Source organism: Hyperolius riggenbachi, chromosome 4, assembly GCF_040937935.1.
Source record: "Hyperolius riggenbachi isolate aHypRig1 chromosome 4, aHypRig1.pri, whole genome shotgun sequence".
In the NCBI taxonomy this organism is placed as follows: domain Eukaryota; kingdom Metazoa; phylum Chordata; class Amphibia; order Anura; family Hyperoliidae; genus Hyperolius; species Hyperolius riggenbachi.
In genome coordinates, this window is record NC_090649.1 from 194,439,859 (window position 1) to 194,464,774 (window position 24,916).

The 24,916-nt window shown below is 42.2% G+C and overlaps 1 protein-coding gene across 1 annotated transcript in view; it reads left to right on the top strand.

The window, feature by feature from the left end:
* Nucleotides 1-24,916, top strand: part of LOC137571678 (probable cation-transporting ATPase 13A4) — a 144,164-nt gene that overhangs the window by 116,199 nt on the left and 3,049 nt on the right. The window contains exons 21-29 of the mRNA XM_068281179.1: nucleotides 1,933-2,012; nucleotides 8,211-8,253; nucleotides 8,943-9,052; nucleotides 10,462-10,558; nucleotides 12,069-12,141; nucleotides 12,239-12,413; nucleotides 13,851-14,020; nucleotides 15,562-15,650; nucleotides 23,917-23,997. Of these exons, the coding sequence (XP_068137280.1) occupies nucleotides 1,933-2,012; nucleotides 8,211-8,253; nucleotides 8,943-9,052; nucleotides 10,462-10,558; nucleotides 12,069-12,141; nucleotides 12,239-12,413; nucleotides 13,851-14,020; nucleotides 15,562-15,650; nucleotides 23,917-23,997 (918 nt within the window). The remainder of the gene's footprint in view (nucleotides 1-1,932; nucleotides 2,013-8,210; nucleotides 8,254-8,942; nucleotides 9,053-10,461; nucleotides 10,559-12,068; nucleotides 12,142-12,238; nucleotides 12,414-13,850; nucleotides 14,021-15,561; nucleotides 15,651-23,916; nucleotides 23,998-24,916) is intronic.

Here is a 24,916-nt window from a genome sequence, read left to right on the forward strand (position 1 = left end):
TCACCCTCACATGCAAAACCTCAAAAAGTCCTGCAACTTCCACCTCCACAACATCTGCAAGATCCGCCCTTTCCTCACCTCTTTTGCCACCAAATTCCTCATCCATGCCCTTATAATTTTCCGCCTTGACTACTGCAATGCCCTTCTGTCTGGTCTCCCTATGACCCAAATTGCCCCACTGCAATCCATCATGAATGCGGCAGCCAAAATTATCCACTCCTTCCATCGCTCCTGTCACGGTCAGTTACCTGTGCGGACACGGCGGCTGGCACGTACGGATGTCCGCGGGTATCCTGGGGCATGTCGTCATCACCTTAAACGAGGAGGCTTGGTGATGTGTGTCCATGCGTGATGCATGCAGTGGCATAGACCTTGGCACCAGAAGGCATAGGGGTTTGCGTGTGCGTGTTGCGGAGCGATGCTTGCATGTACATGTCGTTGCAGAAGCAAATGCGCGTGTGCACACACACATACGTCATTACGCGTTACACGCCCAACGGCCTATATAAGTCTGCAGAAAACATTGCTCGGTGCTGTTGTATTGCAGCTAGTTTGAGTTCTCCTGTGATGTGGCATTTGTCTGCCTTGCTACTTGCTTGTATGTTTGCCCGACCCATTGCTGACCTTGGCCTGTTCCAACTACCCACTCTGTTGCTGACTTCTGCCTGTACGAATTCACGATTTGCTGCCGAATTCTGCTCTGGATGACTACCCGCTCTGTTGCCGAACCTTGCTAGTACGAGAACCCGCTCCATTGCCGAACACAGAAACTGTATCAAGACTTCTGATCTTCTTTACTGGAAAACTTCCTTTCTAACGGTCACTGAGTTATTGTACCACCGAACTCAGCCTGTGGAAGTGCTGCAACGCCATACTGGTCACGCGCTTAGTCGACACACACCGATTGGCTTGTTAGTGCTTCTGCCCCTTGCCCCTTAGTGACCCTGTTCACACTCCAGGGTTCCTGGGTGGTGAGTTGCAAAAGTAGCTGTTCTCTACACATCAGTCTCCGGAGCATCAGTTACGTGGTTTGTTTTGTAACAGCTCCACTGCAGAGGCTCCCCTCTATGAATCCCTCCACTGGCTTCCTATTCAGTCCAGAATCAGATTCAAGATACTGTGTCTGGTGTACAATCTGTCCACAAAATCTACCCAACCTACATTTCTGATCTTACTCAGAGGTACACACCTAACCGCTCACTCCACTCCACCAATGGACTTCACCTGACTGCCCCCTGCATCACCTATTCCAATGCAGGCCTCCAGGACTTCTTAAGAGCTGCTCCAACACTATGGAACAACCTACCTCCACCCATTAGGTTTTCCAACTCCTTCAACATCTTCAAGAAGGCCCTCAAAATGCACCTTTTCACTGTGGTCTACCCCCCCCCCCCCACTTGTGCTCTAAACCCGCAGTTGAGCTCTGGTCCCCTACCTTTCCTGTCCACTTCTCTCTCTAGATTGTAAGCATTCGGCAGAGTCCTTCTCCTTGTGTCTCCTACCTGTTCATGCACCTCCATTACCATACACACATCCTATGGATCTGAGTGAACTCGACTTGCGTAATCTCCATGCTCCCATCCAGTGACTGACTAAGCATTACCTTGTACTCATACTGTGCTGCATGATCTGGTTTGCATGTATTCCTGTATTGTTTTATTGCTGTATGTCACCCCTAAATGTTGACTGAAACCTTAACTAATGTCCAGCACTGCGTAACATGTTGGCGCTTTATAAATATGATAAATAAATAAACATCATTCATAATTTAGAAATGTTCTATCTAAAATATGGACTACCTGTCTAGAAGTTTGATTACGCAAAAATGCTGTATACCCTAGAGTCCAGATATTTACTGGATTGTTATGGCTTATGGAAAGTTGTTTTTAAAACACAGAATCTTAGAATTTCTTTGATTTTGTTTTTTTAAAGATACTTTTGAATGGAACCATTTTTGCCAGAATGACGCCAAAGGAGAAGTCTAACCTCATTGAAGAACTTCAAAAATTAGAGTAAGTGCAGAATCCACACAATAAAAGACAACTCCAAACATTACTTTTTTTTTCCTAATCCGATTCCTGTATTTGTACTCAATGGCCATTACAAAAGTGAATTAAATAAGGGCCAATGTTTGAGCTTGTTTTTATGTATATATAAGTGCGTAAGTAAATTTCGGGTGCCATGGAAAATGGGGCGCAGGAACAGAAAGTAGAATATAGGTTAATTTACAGATAGTCTACTATTTAAAGTGTTAATTTAAATATCGGTAATTGTTACCAATATTGCACTATAGCTAAACCAAACCCTACTCTCACACAGAACCCTCCACTACCTATACCTAACCCTAAGGCCTCCCCCCCTGGAGGTGCCTAAACCTAAGACCACCCCTAGTGGTGCCTAACCCTAAGATCCCCCCTAGTGGTGCCTAACCCTAAGATCCCCCTGGTGATGGCTAAACCTAAGACCCCCTCTGGTAGTGCAAAAAATAATAATAAAAAAAAACGCTATTTAGCGGGAGCAGCTTGGTCCCAGAATTTCCCCTTAGTCTCTGGCTTAACAACAGAACAGAGAAAAACCCACATTAACTATAATTATTGTGCTTCACCTGTTGCCTGAATTTCCCTTTTGGTGCCGGCTTGCCAATTTTTTTTATTAAAGTCTATGGTGGCTCCCAATTTGTCCAAAAGCCATGCAGCCATGCGCCCAATTTACCCAAGCTGCAAGCTGCAATCTTTTCAGAAAGTTCTGCCTGTCCCACAATTCCATGTAGACTAAAAAAGCCTGATGATATTGAACCAACAACATAAGTCATCCTCACAGTGCCTGTTATTAACCTCTTTAGCAGATCTTCATCAAGATGAAAGATCATATTATAGAAAAACATTTTCAGATTTAGAATCCTTTTTTAAACACTTGCCTCATAAGGATCAGCAACTTTTTTTGTGAGGGAAAAACAGCACTGTGATTGGCTCACAGTGATCACAGCCAGCACACATACAGTAGCTCTGTTGTTATTATGATAGTGGAGCAATCGGCTGCAGTGATGCCAGTAATGCCAGATCGTGGAGCGAGACATGAGTGCGCAGAGTAGCTAAACTGTATAAACTTGGCAGGGGTACTAGGTCATACACAGGATGTAGATTTGAACTAATTTCATCTGGAAGAGGTTAATGTTTAAAGCAGGTTAGTCAAACCGGTCCTACGAGGGCCGAGATCTACACACACACATTTTTGATACAGCTCAAATGAATTGATGGGTCTGAATCAGGAAAGGTGTGGTCCATCAGGTTGAACACATTCATTTCTTTCTCAGTCCATCCTAAACACTGGCATGGATCTGGCCCTCCAGGCCTGGAGTTCGACACGTGGTTTAAAGAGAAACGCTGACCAAGAATTTAACTTTAACCCAATCAGTAGCTGATACCCCCTTTTACATGAGAAATCTATTTCTTTTCTACAAACAGACCATCAGGGGGCACTGTATGACTGATATTGTGGTGAAACCCCTCCCACAAAGAAATTCTGAGTACATACTCTTGGCAGTTTCCGGTCTGTGAACCTTGCTGCATTGTGGGAAATAGCTTTTTACAGCTGTTTCCAACTGCCAAAAAACATGCAGCAGCTGCATAACCTGCCAACAGTAAAAATGTCACCATGTAATAAATGTCAGAATGTAAATCAGGGATTTATAAGATTTTACAATGGGCAAACACTGACTTTATACATAATTATTGTAAAAATGAAGCACTTTTTATTACATTATTTTCACTGGAGTTCCTCTTTAACCACTTTGTCCTCCTTGACGTAGTTATACGTCAAGGAGGACATGTGCGCTCCCGCACGCTCCCGCAGCCATTCCCGCGCATGCATGCGTGCTCCCTGCTGTGGATTAATTAGCCCAGGAATCAATGAATCGGGCTTTGGTACCCAATCACTGATTCCTCTCCCCCACAGAAAAAGCGACAGCTTCTCTCGGAAGCTTCACTTTTTCTGACTCCTATGTCCCTCTAAGCGTACATTGTACGCTTAGAGTGACGTCATGTAAACAAACTCAAAAAGTAATACTACATCTAAAAGTAAAAAAAAATTCAAATGCACATACAGTATATTTCCCCAAATAAAACACTATTTACATCCCACCCTCCCAAAAATACCCACATAAAATGTTTAATAAAAAAAAACAAAAAACATTACAATAAAAATAAAAAAACACACAAATATTTACCTAAAGGTCTAAACTTTTTAAATATCTATGTAAAGATTAAATATTTATATATATAGTTTTTTTTATAACCTTGTAAATAGTGATAGATGCAAAATGGAAAAAATGCTCTTTTATTTCCAAATAAAATATTGTCACCATACATTGTGATAGGGACATAATTACGGTGAAATAACTGGGACAAATGGGCAAATACAATACGTGGGTTTTAATTATGGAGGCATGTATTATTTTAAAATTATAATGGTCGAAAACTGAGAAATGATGAATTTTTTCAGTTTTTTTCTTATTCTTACTGTTAAAATACATTTACAGTAAGGCAGCTCTTAGCAAAATGTACAACCCAAAGAAAGCATAATTGGCGGCGGAAAAAACAAGATATAGATCAGTTCATTGTGATAAGTATTGATAAAGTTATAGGCTAATGAATGGGAGGTGAACATTGCTCGGATGCATAAAGTGAAAACGACTGAGGGCTTAAAGAGAACCTGTACTGAGTAAAAATATTTAAAATAAACACATGAGGTAACTTCAAATGAACATTACATAGTTACCTTGCCATCAGTTCCTCTCAAAAGCTCACCATTTTCTTCTGACAATAATCCCTTCCAGTTCTGATAATATTTTGTCAGATCTGAAATATATCAGTTGCTGTCAGTGAAATATCAGTTGCTGTCAGTTACAGCTGAGAGGAAAACTGATGTGCCCGGTAATGTCCATGTTTCCCTATGACTCAAGTGGGCGATGTTACAGTTTAACTATGTGCTGACCAGAAAGCTGTTATGGGTAATGGCCATTTTCAAAATGGAGGACGGAAAATTCCCTTGATCACAGTGGACAAACAGGACGCGGGATAGGAGAAAGACACTGAGGAGTAGACTACATGGAAGGTAAGTATGACTTGTGTATGTTTATTTTGACTTTTAATTTTCAGTTCAGGTTTTCTTTAAGTCGTCAAAATATACATTTCGATCGCTTTGCTTTCCTGCTGCCACATAGCACTGGCATTGCAAGTAAAAATCTGAGCCAAGAGCCTGATCAGTTTGCCAATATCACAGCTACCTATTATAAGTTTTGCATGTACTGTATATTTACATTGTAAAATAAACTCCAGCGGTACACAGTCAATGGGCCTGATTCACAAAGCGGTGCAAACACGCCTGTGAAAAGCCCTTTATCACGCCTAAACTAAGTTTAGGCGTGATCACAAGTAATTCGCGCGAAGCTCCCACGCGCAAAATTATGCGCGTGCAATCACTCAGGCGCGTGCGAAGCACAGTGCGGTGCGCGCGCAGTGCCCATTAAGCCCTATGGGACTCTGCGTGCGCGCCTGCGCGTTTAAGTTCACGCGATCAGCAGCACAAAGCGGTGATAACTCTGCTAATGCAAAGGTTATCACTTTAGGCGTGATAACTGAGTTATCACCGCTTTGTGAATCAGGCCCATTGTGTGCTGTGTCCCTCTAGACACAGCACATATTACACATATCCTCTTGCACGATGGCACCAAGACCTTCAGTGTGAATCCATAATATCATCAAGGGGGAAATCAAGGGCCATCAATACAATTTGACAAATATTCTACACTACCTCTTCGAAGCAGGTCATTTTGGCACACACTCTACCCCGGGGCTGCATCTGACCTGGGCGCCGCCATAGATTTAAAGTTATCATGTCTATTGCAGCATTTCAAATGTAATTCATGTGCCGCGATTGCCGGACCTCAAATCTCTTCTCCCTCTGAGTTGCTAAGATTTGGAGGGGGGATAGTATTTAATGTCGCCTGGTATTTCAGCGGCAGCAGGGTAAGCTGTCATTCAGCTCGCCCTGCGTCCAACTGACCAGGCAATGGGATAATACGTGCTGTGACTCTTCCCCATGGCACAATAAAGTTGTTTGTAATGTTGTATTTGCTTGTGTTAAAATTATTTGTAATCACCCCCTTCTTTGGTTATAAAAATGTAGATTAACTCTCTGAAAAGGACTCAGCTGGTACTACAGTTTGAAAGAGGTTCAAACTTTTTCCACTCTATACAAAGCCAAAGAAAAAGTTTTGGTTGAATGTAGGCATTAAACTGTAAAAATGACTGTGTTTAACTTAACGCCTGATCAAAGATGTATAAATAAGTGTGGTTTGATACACAAAAATAAGATTAGGGTTGAATGAAATTTTGTTGCATGATTAGTAAAAAGTATTGCTTGATTTCTGAAAGCAAACCTGAACTGAAAACAAACTGATGAGTAAAACAATTATATCTGTGGCTTTCATCATAAATAGTATTATCTTGAAGTCTAATTTTCTGTTTTCCGTTTATTTTCAACTCCCATCTTGAACTTACAACTTTTTTTTAATATAATCTATTCACTTCATCAGAATTGTCTCTCTGTCACGTAAGAGTTTATTTACCTGTACACATGATGAGATTTTCAGGCAGACTTCCTACCAGATTGATTATTTCCAACATGTCTGATCTGATTTCCGGTCAATTTTCCAATCGATTTCCCATAGAAATGAATGAAAAATCGATCATAAAATCGATCGGACATGTTGGAAATAATCAATCTAGCAGGACATCTGCCAGAAAATCTCATTGAGTGTACCTAGCATGATCAGTGGACGTTTGTACAGTCTAAAGTCTAAAGAAAAACTGTCCTGGAATATGAACCCTTACAGAGAGAAACAGAAACAAAGGAACATAGCTTAGCCTTATGTAGGGTTGGCACTGCACATACACATGTGTATATCATAATTAGGGATGATCGGAACCAGCAAATTCCGTTCTGCCGGAAATCACGGATTCCGTCAATGATAAATTCCGTCGCTATTAAAATTCCGCCGGATTTTTATGGAATTCCGGATTCCGTCGGAAATTTTTTAAATCTCTCTCTCTCTCTCTCTTATCATCCAGTAAGGAATTGCAGTTTTTCAAAACAGCTTACATACCATGGCTGGGATTTGAACCCAGGTCTCCGTTTGTAGTAGGTATCTAACTTACCCCCTAGACCACCAACCACACTACATGCTAAAGCTGGCCTAGCATGTACTATTATGATCAATCCAATAGAAAAAGTAGCATGATTAAGGATTTGTACTTTTTTAAAAGCCAGCTTACACACCTTGGCTGGGATTTGAACCCAGGTCTCAGTGTGTAGTAGGTATCTGACTTACCCCCTAGACCACCAACCACACTACATGCTAAAGCCGGCCTAGCATGTACCATTATGATCAATCCAATAGAAAAAGTAGCATGATTAAGGATTTGTACTTTTTCAAACGCCAGCTTACATACCTTGGCCGGGATTTGCTACTTTTTCTATTGGATTGATCATAATGGTACATGCTAGGCTGGCTTTAGCATGTAGTGTGGTTGGTGGTCATCCAGCTTACATACCTTGTCTGGGATTTGAACCCAGGTCTCAGTGTGTAGTAGGTATCTACCTACTACACACTGAGACCTGGGTTCAAATCCCAGACAAGGTATGTAAGCTGTTTTGAAAAACTGCAATTCCTTACTGGATGATACAAGAGGGGAGAGAGAGAGAGAGAGAGAGAGATTTGTGCTTATCCGGAAAATTCCGCGGAAATAAAAACATTTCCGCGGAATTCCGTTTGAGAGGTTTAGTAATTCCGTTCCGACTGCCGGAATCGGAATTGACCTAATTCCGTCCGGAATCATGGAATTAACAATTCCGCGGAATCCAGCGAGCATCACTAACCATAATGTCATTAGTCAGTTCAGGTACCCTTTAAGACTGTGTAAAGATATAGCAATGACAGTGGGCAAAGTAAATTAGGCAAGGGTCATCATCAGTTAGAATCTAGAATTTGTTTCTCTGAATGTATGTAATTTATAAGTCATTATGGATTATGGCAATCAACCATTACTTTGTATGTTGCCTTATCTAAATATCTCATAGCAATGATGTACTGCTAAACAGGGAGATGTGCAAGGTAGTAACATATTTTTTTTTGTCACTAACTGTTTCAGCTACTTTGTTGGGATGTGTGGAGATGGAGCAAATGATTGTGGGGTAAGTATAACGCATGCTTCTGATATGTTCACTATTCAGTCACTATTTAGCGTATAAGTGGAACACTATGTCACACTGACACAGCCCCAGGTTTCTTCAGTAAGCTTTTTTTCTCTCTAAAAAGCCCACAGTGACCATTCAAGATTTATAGTACATGGCACAATGTAAAAAAAAGCCTAATAAACTGTATACATGAGATGAGTGAAGCCAAAAACATAGTTTAAAGAGGCACTTAAGTCTCATAAAAAATGAGTTTTACTCACCTGGGGCTTCCCTCAGCCCCCTGTAGCCGATCGGTGCCCTCGCCGTGTCTCTGCGATGCTCCCATCCCCGCTGGCGACCACTTCCGGTTTCGCCGTCACAACCCAACAGGCATGGGAACGCGAGTGATTCTTCGCGTTCCCAGCCACAATATCACCCCCTATGCTGCTATTGCGGCCTCCTAGCCACAATAGCAGCATGGGGGGCCATATTGTGTATTCTGCAACACATCTGAGCACTTTGAACTAGCCCTAAAAAAAATATAATGCTTACAGTCAATAACATAGCAGCATTTTATTTTCTTTACAATCATTTTTTATCAATTAGAAAGTCCAGGTATCCTTCAGTGATGACTCCTCTCTCTTCCATTTCGTTTTATTATTATTTTAGTGTGGAGTAATTGTATAATCTTTGTCCATATTCCACAGGCACTTAAGATAGCTCACGCTGGAATTTCATTGTCTGAACTAGAGGCATCTGTTGCTTCTCCTTTTACTTCAAAAATTCCAAATATTCAGTGTGTTCCAATGCTCATAAAGTAAGTTTAATGGAAATGCCTTGTGCATTTTCACGTGTTTATCATTGTCATGTTTTCATTATTTCCTCTGAGATGAAACCACAATGGCAATTGCCAAAAATATACTGATTAAACCACCTGTTGAAGAAATCCACAGGGGATCAATCAAGAAAATAGAAAAAAAAACCTGGCCTCTAATGGGCACTTTAGTAAATGTCAAGTTACGATGTCATACTGCATTGTCATTATAGTCATTCTGCTTTTCAGTGGTGTCAGAACCACATTCTTTATGTATGGCAGAAACCAGAGATGGGTGGTCATGTACCTTTACAGCTGATCATTTTTAAACAAAACGTTGCTATTGCTAATGCTCAAACTTATAATTTTTAATGTTGATTTTTTTTTAAATTTACAAATTAGTTTATACTGTGCTAAAAATAAGAGAGTGCATTCTAAAGTTTTGTGTTTTCTATCAGGGGTTTGGGTCTCCTAGTTTAGTTCAATAACCAATAATCATGCCACTATTTCTGTTTATAGAGAAAAAAAACCTCTGTGAAGTCAGTGCTACCTACATAGTTCAAAACAAAAACATTAAACCCCCAAGCCCACGGGGAACACACTACAACCACACTTGAGAAGGTTCAAATCCAGGGACACAAGTCTGCATCTATTTGTGAACTGGGCACCACCAAATAATAGAGCCACTGGAAGAAAAAACAAAAAAGCACTCCTTGTGTGTATAACTAATTATACAAATCCTCCCCTGCAGTAGAGAGCAGGTCACTTTGGCTAACAATGTCAGTATTGACAAGTCAGCAAATAAGACTTATCAGTGGTACTAAAACCTAATCATATCTTCTTGCATCTGATTGTCCCATCTGTAGGCAAAATAATCATCCAGAGAAGCAAAGAGGAAGCCTCCAAGCTCTCCAAAGTTGATTCTAGATAGAATGTTTACTGTATATAAATCACAGACTGATTGCGCCTATAGGTGAAATTAATGGTTTTATTAAGTTAAAGCATGCAGGGGCCTGACATGTTTCTTGAGGTTCACCTCCATTTTGGATTGATACTCCTCGATTAGTATCAATCAAATAACCACCAAATAAGGCAAGCTGCTCTCTCCACAGGAGAGAATCTCCTGCAGTAGAATGTATTATGTAAACAAAAAGTGCTTTTTCATTTTTTTTTCTTTCAGTAGCTCAATTGTTCTGGACACTTCTGACTGGCTAGTAATTATTTTGGGCAATCAGTGTATTGATTTCACAGCTAGGCCATTAAAAGAGAGAAAGAGAGAGATGGTTTAAATATGGAGATTCAACAATTCCAGGGTAGCCAGTCACATACATTACTAAATGAAAAAAATGCAATTACTTACACTTTGAGAACTTTGTGTATTAAATGCTATTAAATGTTATTGTTTTACACAGGGAAGGAAGAAATACTCTGGTTACATCATTCTCTATCTTTAAATTCATGACCATGTTCATTCTTGTTGGAATTACCTGCATAGCATTTCTTTTTTGGGTATGGTTGCCACACTTATAAAGTATACGTAATTTTGTAACTACAGTTATAATTCATCATACATGTGTACTACATATCCTTACTTGTATTTTTTTCTGTATGTTGTATGCTTATAATACTCCACCAAGAAAAGTGAAAAAGCCTTGAGCACATCAGATGGTTGTTATGCATTCAAAGCATGGCCTGGCAATATGTGTGACTGAGGTTCATATGAATGTGTCAGTCCATTCAACAGTGCATCTCATGGAGGATGGATGAGCTCTAACTCAATCCAACAGCAGATTAGAAAATCAAGCAAAGCAAGTGGTTGTTGCACTGAGTAGTACAACATGTGTATCAGCTGTGATCGACACCTTAAAAAATATCTAGAAGAATAGGAGGGCAGATAAACAGAGAACCAGCACTGAGGACAAATTAAAGATCATACAAAGGTAGCATTGATTACAAGAAGGGATGAGTTAAAATGCCAATGACAGTCTGGCAAAAATTCCCTCCCATTTCTGATCATTGTGCAAATTTTCAACAAACCAATTTTACAAATACCATTACAAAAATGGGCCAACTTTAAACATAAATAGCAAAGCCCCTATACATGTTAGAACCAACAAATTTGCAAGGTACATGTAGGAGAACAGTAGCAAAATAAAACGTTCCAAAAGACCTTGTGGTTTTCCAGAAAAGGGCAGTTAAAGTGACAACAGGCAAATAGGATTTCTGCATGACAACAGTGTACAAAAGGCAGCATAAACATTGGGTCATGGCGGTGGGACCTGATATTGATAAAGGGTGGCACAATGTCTGAACTTAGCCATCAAAACAGCAGAAGAAAGCATTGCTAGCTCATCATGAACTGGATGACATCTGGGATAAATGCCACACATAAGGGTGCGTAGAAGTAGCAGTGTGACATTAGGCCCAATGATGGAGGACCAGAGGCAAAGCATGGGTCAAAGAGAGAAGTAGCAGTGTGTGGCCTCTGGTCAGTTATGACCAGTGAGGCCGCATTAGTAACTGGCATCTAGACATGAGTGTAGTGCATCATCAATGCCTCTTAAAAGTGTATAATACATACACGAAGGATTGAAATGCAGGAAGAGATGGTGGCCAGGCCCTGAGATGGAGCGTGGGCTGCATTGGTAATTGTCATGGGGAGCTGGGTGTAGTGCATTGTCAATGCCACCCAGAAGTGTATAATAAAGGTTGCGTACACAGGGGACTGAAAGGCAGCAGGAGGAGGATGTGGCAGGCCCTGAGACATACCAAGGACTGTCTTGGTAACTGACATCTAGAGATGGATGTAGGCCATTACCAATGCCACCCACAAGTGTATAATAAAAGTTGCAAAAGTCTGGTGGAAATATGCACCTCAAACACTGTCCAATTTTCTGCAACACTCATAATCATCACACCAACATATTTAGTTTAGTTTAGTAACATATTTAGTTTACTTAGAATTTAGTTTTGTTAGACATTTTTATAATGTATTTTTCCTCTAAATATATTCTATTAGAAACAAACACTTTTTGGAAATTATCAGTACCTATTACAGGATTTGGCTATCAACATTACAGTTGCCTTAACTTGTAAGTATCTTTTGTAACTGCCATCTGATAAAGCACTAGAGGAAAAATGCTGGTGTGTCCCATAGTTGGAACTGAAGTTCTTATTTTCTTTATTCAGTGAGCCTGAATGGTCCAGCACCAAAGCTTGCTCCATACAGACCCCCTGGACATCTACTCTCGCCTCCTTTATTATTGTCCATTGCCGTTCATTTCATCTTTACTATAACTGTTCAGACAACTATCTTCATACTACTACAGCAACAGCCATGGTACAATGAAACAGATGTGTTCAGGTAAATCATCAACAACCTCTGGAGTCTTTATAAATGTATTGCTCTGCTTCAGCAATTACAAATGCAAACTGTGGTTTAGCCAGCCTAGTAAAGATCCTTTAGAGCAAGTCATTTTATTTGAAATGTTTTCTCAATCTGAAGGCTTAATGAAAATATCAGTCTTCTAATATATATATTTAATATATTTAAGATAGCAGGCACATTTACATTCTACATTTATGTTCCAAAATGTATTACATAGCTCACTGTTTTCACACTTAATACATAACTTCAAAAATGTGGCAAAGCACTACAGAGCATTAAATGAGTGTCAAAATGGTTTAAGAAAACCAGACATGAAAATGAAATAATGAATTGCATGAGTAGTACCAATGGTAAATATGGAACAGAGTCCACTAAACCTTATTAACTGCCTATCGCGAATTGTATGAAAAATAAAACCTAGTAGTGTGGATAGTAAAGGGTTAATAATTAGTTAAGGAATAAATCACACTGCTGTTTACACAGACATGACAGCCTGGGTCTGACAGCTCTTAACGATGGGTTATGAGAAGCTTTACTGTGGGCTGAGGTGGGAGAAACAAATCATCCCTTTGAAGCAGGAAACATTCCCCTACCCAAAAGGTGATAGACCATGCAGCATCCCAACAACCATTTTCTGCTAGTAGTAAAACTGTCACCTGATTTTCTGAAGCCAAGCAGAGACTTCATAGATCAAGGACCCCTCCCCCATTTACACAGGTAGAGCAGAGGTCAGGCTCTGCACCTAGCATAACAGCTGATGAGTCTCTTCACTTTAGCCCAGTGCCCAGCCATTCATTGATTGAGGGCTGGAACCCACTAGAGCATTTTTTTGAGCATTTAGGGATTGCTTTCAACTGCTAGAAATTACCCTAAATGCTCTGCCAATGGAAATGGATGGGACAGATTCCACTAGAGCGATTGCGATTAGGCAAATCGCAATTGCAGGACATGAAGCATTTTGGTAGCGTTTCCATTCTAATGAATTGTACAGGAGCAGGAAAATCGCTCCCAAAATCGCTTGCAAAGCGCTACCACAGATCGCTAGTGATTGCGATAGCACTTTTTTTGCGCTTTGTAGTGGGTCCCAGGTCTTATATTGCAAGGAAGCCTCATGTAAATAAATATATACAGTATATACTTGCTTTATCTACTGCCAAATAACTAATTATTTGGCAATACACTTACATGATGCTTCCTTGCAGAATATATCAGTTATTATTCTGCTAAATAATAATATTTATTCTGCTTAGTAATAAAGTTTTATAATATTCTGGATGTTGTTGGTACTGCAACCTTGACTTTTAGCTGTTGATGAGAGTTGCTGAGAGTTAATTAAAAGCAACAATGCAAACATCTGTGGATGTAGGCTGTATCAGCTGGCCCTCTGACTTTTCTTCTCTATTTGACTGGCAGTGCCTGTCTCCAATCAAACTACAGCATGGAGAATGTTACACTGAGAGAACATCGGTATGCCGAGAACTACATAACAACTACAATGTTCCCCATCACAGGATTCAACCTCATGATCTTAGAATTTGTGTTCTCCAAAGGACGGCCATTCAGGCAGCGTTTGTATACCAACCGTGAGTCATGTGTTTAGAGAAATGCCAATATTTCTGCTTGCAATAAGAATATGCTTACTTTGAACTAAAGATAGGAAGATCAGATGAGTCAAATATTGATTTAACACTCCAAACAATATTGTGCCGCTAAAATTAAATTGGACGTTATATTCAGGTTTGATGTATTATTGACCTGCCTGGGGAGTGTTTGTTTCAGAGGCCACAGATCAATAATCCAGTAGTCAGATAAACTGACTTGAGGCCCACGAACATGCTAGATCAAAGTCAGCTTAGGCGGGTAATAATGACCACCACTGCAAAAATCTGGCATGTGTACAGTGGCCCCTGACCACTGCCATCAGGGATTCACCAGGCAAACCAATTTGTCTGAGCAATGGCCAATTACTTTGTTCTTAACCCATTTGCTGCGTTAGTTATGTGACATCTGCATTGCTCTGTCGGCTCCCCCCCCCCCCCCCCCCCGGCACACTTGCATTGTAACAGAATACATACTAGCCTGCAAGCTACCTATCCAGGATTTAAAATGTAGCAGAGATGGTACGCTGGACTTTACTTATACTTACCTGGGGCTTCCTACAGGTCTCATGAGCAGCGAGGCTTCCCTCGCCATCCTCTTCAACCCCTCTGTTCGGGTACTACAACACCCAGTAATCCCATCAATTGCCACCAGCCGTATCCTTCAGCGCATGCGCGGCTCGGCCGCACATGTGCCGCGCTCCAGTCCCCTGGGGTGTTCTGCACAGTACTATTGTGCAACCAAAGAATGCTCCAGGGGACGGGAGTGCGATGAGGGGTGTGTGTGCCTGGATTACCGGGAGTTATAGCAACAGAACGGAAGCGCCAGGGAGGATGGCGAGGGAGGCCCCGGTGCTCATGGGGCTGGAGGAAGCCCCAGGTAAGTATAAATAAGAGCTGGGGAACCATCTCTGGTTTCCTTTAAGTATTGTTTTTCTAGAGTCAGCTTTCACTGCTCCTAGCATTTTAAAATACATCCCTACTTTAGATCTGTCCAACCGCTGCGCTATTTTGATCATCTGTGGGCAGAATCAGAATGGGAACTCTAAACTGTGATTATCCTACAGTGTTAGGCCTGGTGCACACCGAGCGGATTTTGTAGCATTTTCCAAACCGCTTTCGCCAGTGGTTTGAAGTTTTTAGGAAACCGCAAACGTTGGTCCTGCAGCACTTTTGCGGTTTGCAGAAGCGTTTCTGCCTCAATGTAAAGTATAAGAAAACCTCAAACCGCTCTGGAAAATGCTAGATCAGAGCAGTTTCCCAGGCGTTTTTGTTAAAGAAGCTGTTCAGTAACAGCTTTACTGTAACAATATTTGTAATCTGCTACACAAAAACGCTCCAAAAAACGCTAGGCATGTTTAGGAAACGTCTCTAAACATGCCTAGAATCGCTCTGAAATCTGCTCCAAAAACCTCTAGCGTTTTGAGGATCTACTAGCGGTTTTGGTGTGCACTGGTTTTCCGCAACTGTGACTGAACAATAGCTATGAAAGGGTTATTAATATGATTGTTTTTTATGCATTTCAGATCCACTTATGTTTTTGATTATTTTACAAGTGGTGGTCTATGTGTTCATCCTTTTTGCTGACATTGATGCTATGTACACAGTGTTGGAGGTACAGTATTTTGTAAATACTCTCATTTCTATTTGATGTAAATAGCTGCCTAACATACTACAGGATATGTGCTGTCATTAGCAATATCATTTAACCACTTAAGTCAATCTGGACGGATATATTTGTCCATAAATTGCCACTCAAAGGCAATCTGGATCAATATATCGGTTCAGCAGTGTTGCTGCCCTTGTGCACGCGTATCAGCATGCAGGTGGCTCGTTACCTGCAATTACAGGGGATCTATTGCTGAAGAGGAACTAGTGAATCAGATGCCTCCAAACATGAGGTAATTGAATCAGATGCCTCCAAACATGAGGTATTTGAGTTATGAACCGAAATGTAAAAAAAAATAAGTTCTCACGCTTCCTGGTATCTTCCAGAAGAGTGCTTAGCGCCACCTAGTGGCCAAAAAGAAAAATTAAAGTAGAAATGGGAAAGAAAATACACACTAAATAAAAACTGATTGACTTAACACCCTGCCCATTAACTAAAAAAAAATAAAAACATACGTTTAAAAAAAAAGATTACAAAAAATTCAGTTTAAAAACAAAACAAAACATAAATTGCTACCTTAGGGACTAAACTTTTTAATATGTATGTTGTGAAGTTATATTACTATATAACTTATTACCTTGTGGTAATATATGGGCTTGTAATTAGTGATGGACGCAAAACTGAAAAAATGCACCTTTATTTCTAAATAAAATATTTGCACCATACATTGTACTAGGGAAATATTTTGAATGTTGCAATAACCAAGACAAATTGGCAAATAAAATGTGTGGATTTTATGCACAGCAGAATGTTTTATTTTAAAACTATAATGGCAGAAAACTGAGAAATAATGATTTTTTTTTTCTTTCTTTTTTCTCATTATTTCTGTTAAAATGCATTTAGAATAAAATAATTCTTAGCAAAATGTACCACCCAAAGAAAGCCTAATTAGTGGCAAAAAAACACGATATAGACAGGTGTGATAAGTAGTGATAAAATGATTAGCAAATCAATGGAAGGAGCGCTGACAGGGGAAAATTGCCTTCGTCCTGAAGGTGAAAACACCTGCGGGCTGAAGTGGTTAGCCAGCAGGTAATGGAAGTACCATTTTGTAATAAGTGTTGATGTTTGATGTTTTATTAAAGTACATTTGCGAGTTTTAAGGCTATTGTAACGATCGGTGTCAGCACGCAGAGAGAATCTGATTATTGGTGATCTGCAATATCACCAAGAATACAGATATATACCTGATTATTGATGATCTGCAGAATCACCAATAATACAAGTATAACTAACCTCTGGACACCTGATAAAGTGTAAGTGTTTGGTGCAACAGTATGAGCTTGAACCACCTGAGGAGCAGGTGACCCAAGACCGTATAATGGGTATCTCCTGGATAGGGCTGGAGATAACCAGAGAGCCAGTGATTCCCTGAACAGCTGGGAATCAGACTCTACTGCAGTCAAAGGACTCCTATGAGATAGAGTCCCTGACTGGATTACAGAGAGGTCCCTCTGAGAGACAGGGAGTCCCTGCAGCTACTGGACATCCCACAGGGGGGGTGTCACAGGTAGAAAGGTCGGTCAGGCCGGGTCGGCAACACACGAGTAGATAAAGTACAGAGACAGAAGGCTGATTCGGTAACCAGGGACAGGAAGGGTTGGCAACAGGAAATCAAAAGTGCAAAGGTACCGAATCAGAGAGCAGGAGCGGAGTCAAAGGAGCAATAGGTCATAACAGATATCAAACAGAGGCCTAGTCTAGAGTGTGAGGTCCGTGGTCTTCAACACTCAGGGACTGATCTAAGCATAACACAGCAATGACACAGTATCCCTAGTCTTGGGTGTGAGGTCCGTGGTCTCGACACCCTGGAACTGGTCTAAAGTATAACACAGTAATAACACAGTATCCCTAGTCTTGGGTGTGAGGTCCGTGGTCTCTACACCCTGGAACTGGTCTAAAGTATAACACAGAAGTAACACAGTAATCTGGCTAAGTGGGAATTCCCAGGTCCACCTGGTTATAACACACTGAAGGATCTGACTATGGTATGAGTGCTAACACATAAGCATTCGCAATGGCAGACAACCAGCCACTGACAGACGAGAAGTGTATATATAGCAAAGCGCTCCTCAGCGCCACCCAATCCCATTCAACCAATCACCTGCTGCGCTGGGATCAGCTGATCGTCCTGATCCCTCTCCTATTGGTATAAAGGGCCTGCCTGTTAGCGCACGTGCGCGCGTAGCTCTCCATCTGTGTGCACTACTAGGCTCAGACAAACCAGACGCATGCCGCTGCGGAGAAACCGCCGGACTAAAATGGGGATTCAGCCGCCCCGCTATCAGTCCGCGCGGCGGTGTCTCCGCAATTCATTACAGTGCCCCCCTGAGGAGTGGACTCCGGCCAGGATGTAAGTCATGAAACTCCTTTTTTAATTCCTCCGCATGCATGCGGCAATCTGGCACCCAAGATCTTTCCTCTATGCCATATCCTTTCCAGTGGACCAGATATTGCACGGAATTCTGCACTAAACGAGAGTCCAAGATCTTTTCAATTTCATACTCTGGTTGGTCATCCACCAACACAGGGGGGGGGGGGGGGGGGAATGAATCCACGTGTACTGCTGGCTTCAAAAGAGACACATGGAATGATCTCACACCTCTTATACTGGCTGGGAGATCAATTGCGTAAGTGACATCATTAATTTTCTTAGACACTGGAAATGGTCCTATAAATCTCGGGCCCAGTTTAAGGGACAGTTGTTTCAAGGCCAAATGTCGAGTGGACACCCACACCAAGTCTCCTGGAGCAAACTTCCACTCCACCGACCGTCTTTTATCTGCCTGTCTCTTCTGGGTTTGGAAAGCTTTCCCCAGATTCTTCTTAACCATTCCCCAAATCTCCTTTAGAGCCCTCTGCCAATCCTCCAGGGCTGGGAATGGTGTGGATGCAACCAGCAAAGGAGCAAACTAAGGTGACCTTCCTGACACTACCTGGAATGGGGAAAACCCAGAAGAGGAGCTTTTCAGGTTGTTGTGCGCAAATTCCGCAAACGGCAAAAACTTTACCCAATCGGATTGCGCATCTGCAACGTAACACCTGAGGAACTGCTCCAAGGATTGGTTAACTCTCTCGGTCTGGCCATTGGTCTGTGGGTGGTAGCCTGATGAAAATGCCAGATCCATGTCCAATTGATGGCAGAAGGCTCTCCAAAACTTTGAAATGAATTGGACTCCCCGATCTGACACTACATTCTCCGGAATGCCATGCAGCCGGAAAATGTGCTGGATGAAGAGATCAGCCAATTCCTGGGCCGAGGGGAGCCCTTTCAAAGGGACAAAATGAGCCATCTTACTGAATCTGTCCACTACCACCCAAATGACCGTATTGCCCTCAGACTGAGGGAGCTCACCCACAAAATCCATGGAGATATGGGTCCATGGTTCACTTGGAACTGGCAGAGGCTGTAAGGTGCCAAAAGGGGCTTGACGAGAGGGTTTACTTCTTGTACACACTGTACACTCTCTTACAAACTCTTTACAATCTGTCACCAATGTAGGCCACCACGCACATCCGGCCAGTAAATTCTGAGTTCTAGTGGCCCCGGGATGACCAGCATTCTTATGGGAATTAAACATCTGAAAGAGTTGCAAACGGAAAGGCAGCGGTACAAACATGACCCCATCAGGCTTCCCCTCTGGAGCATCCTGTTGGTAAGGACTCAGAGTGACCGTCCAATCCCTCCAGGTCTCAGTGGCTGCCAGTACTACCTTCTGAGGTAGAATGGTCTCAGGGGCTGAGGGCTGTACTGTTTCAGGTTCAAAACACCTGGATAAGGCATCGGCTTTGATGTTTTTACTACCAGGGGTATATGTAATTACAAATCTCAATCTCTTCGAAGAACAGGGACCACCGGGCCTGGCGAGGGCTAAGTCTCTTAGCACCTTCTATGTACTCCAGATTCTTAGGATCTGTATAAACTGTGATAGTGTGTTCTGCACCTTCTAGCCAGTGTCGCCATTCCTCAAAAGCTAACTTGATGGCCAAAAGCTCCTGGTTGCCTATGTCGTAGTTTTTTTCTGCGGGTGAAAATCTATGAGAAAAGTAGGCACATGGGTGGAGTTTGCCCTGCAAGCCTGACCTCTGAGACAATACAGCTCCTGCCCCCACCTCTGAAGCATCAACCTCCACAATAAAAGGAAAGGTGACATCGACATGTCTCAATATGGGTGCGGAACAGAACAGTTTCTTTAATGTGGAAAAAGCCGCATGAGCCTCTGGTGACCAGTGATGAGTATCAGCCCCTTTTTTTGTGAGACTGGTGAGGGGCGAGATGATGGTAGAGTACCCCTTTATGAACCTTCTGTGGTAGTTGGCAAAGCCCAAGAATCTCTGGAGTGCCTTCAGTCCAACAGGTTGAGGTCACTCCAGGACCGCAGAAACTTTCCCTGGGTCCATTGAGAGGCCAGAGGTGGAGATAATGTACCCCAAGAAGGCAATCAAGGTTACTTCGAAGAGGTATTTCTCCAATTTGGCATAAAGCTGATTCTGTCTCAATTTTTCTAGCACAAACTTAACATGCCTGCGGTGTTCAGAAAGATTGGACGAAAGATCAGTATGTCGTCCAGATAGACTAAGACGAACTTCCCCAACACCTCCCTGAATACCTCGTTAATTAACTCCTGGAAGACAGCCTGGGCGTTACACAACCCGAAGGGCATCACCAGGTACTCGTAATGCCCGTCAGGCGTGTTAAAGGCTGTCTTCCACTCATCACCATCTCTAATACGCACCAGATTGTATGCACCTCTCAGATCTAGCTTTGAGAAAATCTTGGCGTTGGTCACCTGCGTGAACAAATCGTCAATTAAAGGTAAAGGGTAGCGATTTTTCACCGTGATTTTATTTAGGCCTCTATAATCTATGCAAGGGCGAAGGCCTCCATCTTTTTTCTTTACAAAAAAGAACCCTGCCCCTGCTAGTGACCGGGAGGGACGGATGAACCCTTTAGCCAAGTTCTCTCTGATGTATTCCTGCGTAGCTAGTTTCTCAGGCCCAGACAGATTATAGAGGTGACCCCTGGGAGGCATACAACCAGATCTCAAATCGATGGGACAATCGAAGGTACGGTGGGGGGGAAGTTTATCTGCCGACTTGGGACAGAAGACGTCAGCAAACTCTGTGTATTGTTTTGGCACACCTTCAACCTGAATGCTGGTATTACCCATGGTTACTTTCGCTAAACAATGATGATAACAATGGGATGACCAGCTTGTTAGCTGACCTGAAACCCAGTCTATCTGAGGGGAGTGAAGTTGTAACCAGGGCATGCCAAGAATGATGGTGGAGGTTGCCATACGCAAGACCAGAAATTGCAGATTCTCCCCATGCAGTACCCCAACACTGAACTTCAAATTCGGAGTACGAGACAGAGGATGTTTACTTTGCAGAGGAGAGTCATCTACAGCAGTGACCAAAATCGGTTGGTCCAATGGGAGTATAGGAATTCCCAATTTCTTTGCAAAGTCGTAATCTATAAAGTTAGCCGCTGAACCAGAGTCAACGAAAGCTGCAGTGGTAACAGTCTGACCTTTCCAGGTGACAGTACATGGAAGGAGCAAACGATTGTTGTCTAGAGGTAAAGACTGCGCGCCTAGGGTATTACCTCTGACTACACCTAGGCGGCAGCATTTACCGACTTCTTGGGGCAATTCTGTACTCCATGGTCCTCCTCTGCACAGTATAAACAGAGCTGTTCTGTTTTACTGCGATTCCTCTCCATCTGTGTCAACTTGGACTGACCAATTTGCATTGGTTCTGGCGGAGGTGAGACGGGTGGAGGAGAGGCGTAAGAGACATATCTGACCGCGTTCCTACCACGGGTTTGCTTCTGACATCGTAAACGGTGGTCAACCCGTACTGCTAACGAGATTGCCTCATCAATAGTCTTTGGTTCAGGGTGTCCCAACATCAACTCTGAAACTGCGTCTGACAACCCTGATAAAAACAATCTAACAGTGCAAAAGCCCCCCACCTAGCTGACACAGACCACTTTCTGAATTCAGCCGCATAGACTTCCACTGGATCCTTGCCTTGACGCAAGGTTTTTAGCTTCCGCTCAGCAGTAGAGGCAATGTCCGGATCGTCATAAATTATGGCCATGGACGTAAAAAATGCCTCTACTGATGTCATTGCCTCATGCCCTGTCTGTAGGCTGTATGCCCAAGTTTGAGCATCACCTGACAGCAGGGTCTTAATAAACGTAATTCTCTGTGCCTCTGTTCCTGACAAGTTAGGTCTCAGTTCAAAATACGACATTATACGATTTTTAAAATTCTGAAAGTCAGATCTATGACAAGAAAACCTTTCGGGTACAGACATGCGCAAGTCTGTAACTGGAGGAGATCGCACTGAATTTACAGCCGTCTGAAGGACCTGTAAGGACCCAGATATAGCAGAGATCTGGGCCTGCTGACCATCCAGCACTCTGATGAAATTTTCCACCGAGGTGGTGAGCGTATCAAGACGGCTGCTAAGTGCGTCCATTTTGTTTTTCAGGTCTGCCGTTCTGTAACGATCGGTGTCAGCACGCAGAGAGAATCTGATTATTGGTGATCTGCAGTATCACCAAGAATACAGATATATACCTGATTATTGATGATCTGCAGAACCACCAATAATACAAGTATAACTAACCTCTGGACACCTGATAAAGTGTAAGTGTTTGGTGCAACAGTATGAGCTTGAACCACCTGAGGAGCAGGTGACCCAAGACCGTATAATGGGTATCTCCTGGATAGGGCTGGAGATAACCAGAGAGCCAGTGATTCCCTGAACAGCTGGGAATCAGACTCTACTGCAGTCAAAGGACTCCTATGATATAGAGTCCCTGACTGGATTGCAGAGAGGTCCCTCTGAGAGACAGGGAGTCCCTGCAGCTACTGGACACCCCACCTGCTGCGCTGGGATCAGCTGATTGTTCTGATCAGCTGATCCCTCTCCTATTGGTATAAAGGGCCTGCCTGTTAGCGCGCGTAGCTCTCCATCTGTGTGCACTACAAGGCTCAGACAAACCAGACGCATGCCGCTGCGGAGAAACCGCCGGACTGAACGCGGATTCAGCCGCCCCGCTGTCAGTCCGCGTGGCGGTCTCTCCGCCATCCATTACAGCTATATTGCATCATCAGCACCAGATTGTTATGATGAAATTGTTCTTTAACCTCCTTAGCGGTATGGAGGAGCTCAGCTCGACCATTACCACCGGAGGGCGCCGCTCAGGCCCCGCTGGGCCGATTTTGTAAATTTTTTTTTAAATCACGCAGCTAGCACTTTGCTAGCTGCGTGGGGGATTCGATCGCCGCTGCTACCCGCCGATCCGCCGCTAACCAACGCGAAAGGAGCCCCCCACATACCCCGTGCGCAGCCTGGCAAATCAGTGCCAGGCAGCACTGTGGGGTGGATCTGGACTCCGGATGACGTCACGACGTCGATGACGTCATCACGATCATCGACATAGCAATGGGGAAGCCCTAAAGGAAATCCCGTTCAGAATGGGATTTCCAGACGGGCTAATGCGCCGGCGGCGATCGAAGGGTAGGGAGGGACGCCGCAGGGAGGGGGGAATCATGTAGCTAGCGCTAGGCTAGCTACATGATTTAAAAAAACAAAAAATAGTGCTGCGCTGCCACCCTGGCAATGTTGATAAAGCGCCAGGGTGGTTAATTGTGTCTACAAGGTTAATATGTGTGGAGCTTAAGACCACTTTAAAAGCAGCACCTCAAAAAACATAGTATCCATATTCAGCCATCCACAAATTCTTCAAACTGCTTTGGAATAAATAACATTCCATTCTGGATCCTCACACAATAATTAGGGCAAAGCTAGAGGCTAATAAAGAAGGCCACTCAGCATATGGCAAAGTAATAAAGTATAAGTACCACCAGCCAATGTCTAATACCTACAGGTGCAAGGGGGATCTTGTTTACCTCATTTTCCACAAATTGTACAGAGTATGCCTAGGTTAATTTTCTTTCCTCATGGGCTACAAGAATTATTCACAGTAAATTCAGTACCAAGTACATATTGTATACAGTATGTAGTGTTGCAGCATTATGTTTATATCTTTCTATTTAAGGCTTTCCCTGATGTTTCACTGACATCATAGTTTATTATATATTAATATCCTGGAAGTATTTGATTGAATTACTATGAATTACTACTATGTATACATTTGTGTATATTTTAAATATATTCTTATTTTTATCCTCAGCTTGTGTGTGTCCCATATTACTGGAGAGTGAACATTTTCATCACAGTACTTGTCCTGTTTGTCATGTCATACCTTGCAGAGGTAAGTATTTTTAAGTAACAATTTTCCTACAGCTGTGTGGAAAACTATCTATGATAAGCAAATCAAAACCTATTGGTCCAATTGCACAGTATACATAATATCAAATTTTCCAATATCATAAACACAGTCATGTGAAACACACTAAAATACCTAATGCATTGCAATCAGTAACCTGGTCTGCCAGGTTGAAAAAAAAAAAATCAATCTGAGCAAAGTCGAGATTTACAAACTTTGTGTGATTTGTGGCAAATGTACCTTGTCATTATAATGTTGCAGGGTACTTTGTCAAGTTAGAGTTTTGGGTTTCCAAACTTTCCTGCAAGACACTTAGAAAAGATTACTGTACCTCTCTAAATAATATACTCCTATAAAAATATCACAAAAGCACATGTATTCAAGTGACCAACTATAAACACACCAATTTGTGGTACAAAATATATAATGTGTATACAAGCATTTCGATTAATGAATAAAAAGAAAATAATTAGTGGTTCAAGGAACAGTCAATAAAGTAATAGAGAATACATATCTAGAATCAAGTAAAAAAAAAGAATATTTTTTGAAGGTAAATATTGCATAAAAAAATAAAAGGATAGGAACTCTCTCAGCGCTTCAGAGCTTCAGTCATACAAAACTGTGACACAAGTAAACACTAAGTCAATGTTTAAAAATAGTACCGAAAAAAATCCTTCTGACAATGACAATTTCATCCAGATAATGTTACACTGAGCAAAGGCTTCAAGAAAATGGTGAAAGTGTGTAAACAACAACCCCTTTTCTTCTCCAGGATTTTGACTTTTGATTGCAACTAGGCAAGGTTTAAAGCGACTCTGACGTCTCCTAAAATCCCACTTTTTATTAAACATTTAACTTAAGCACTTTATGCCCTTTTAAAACACTGCATCCCCGCGGCAGAAAG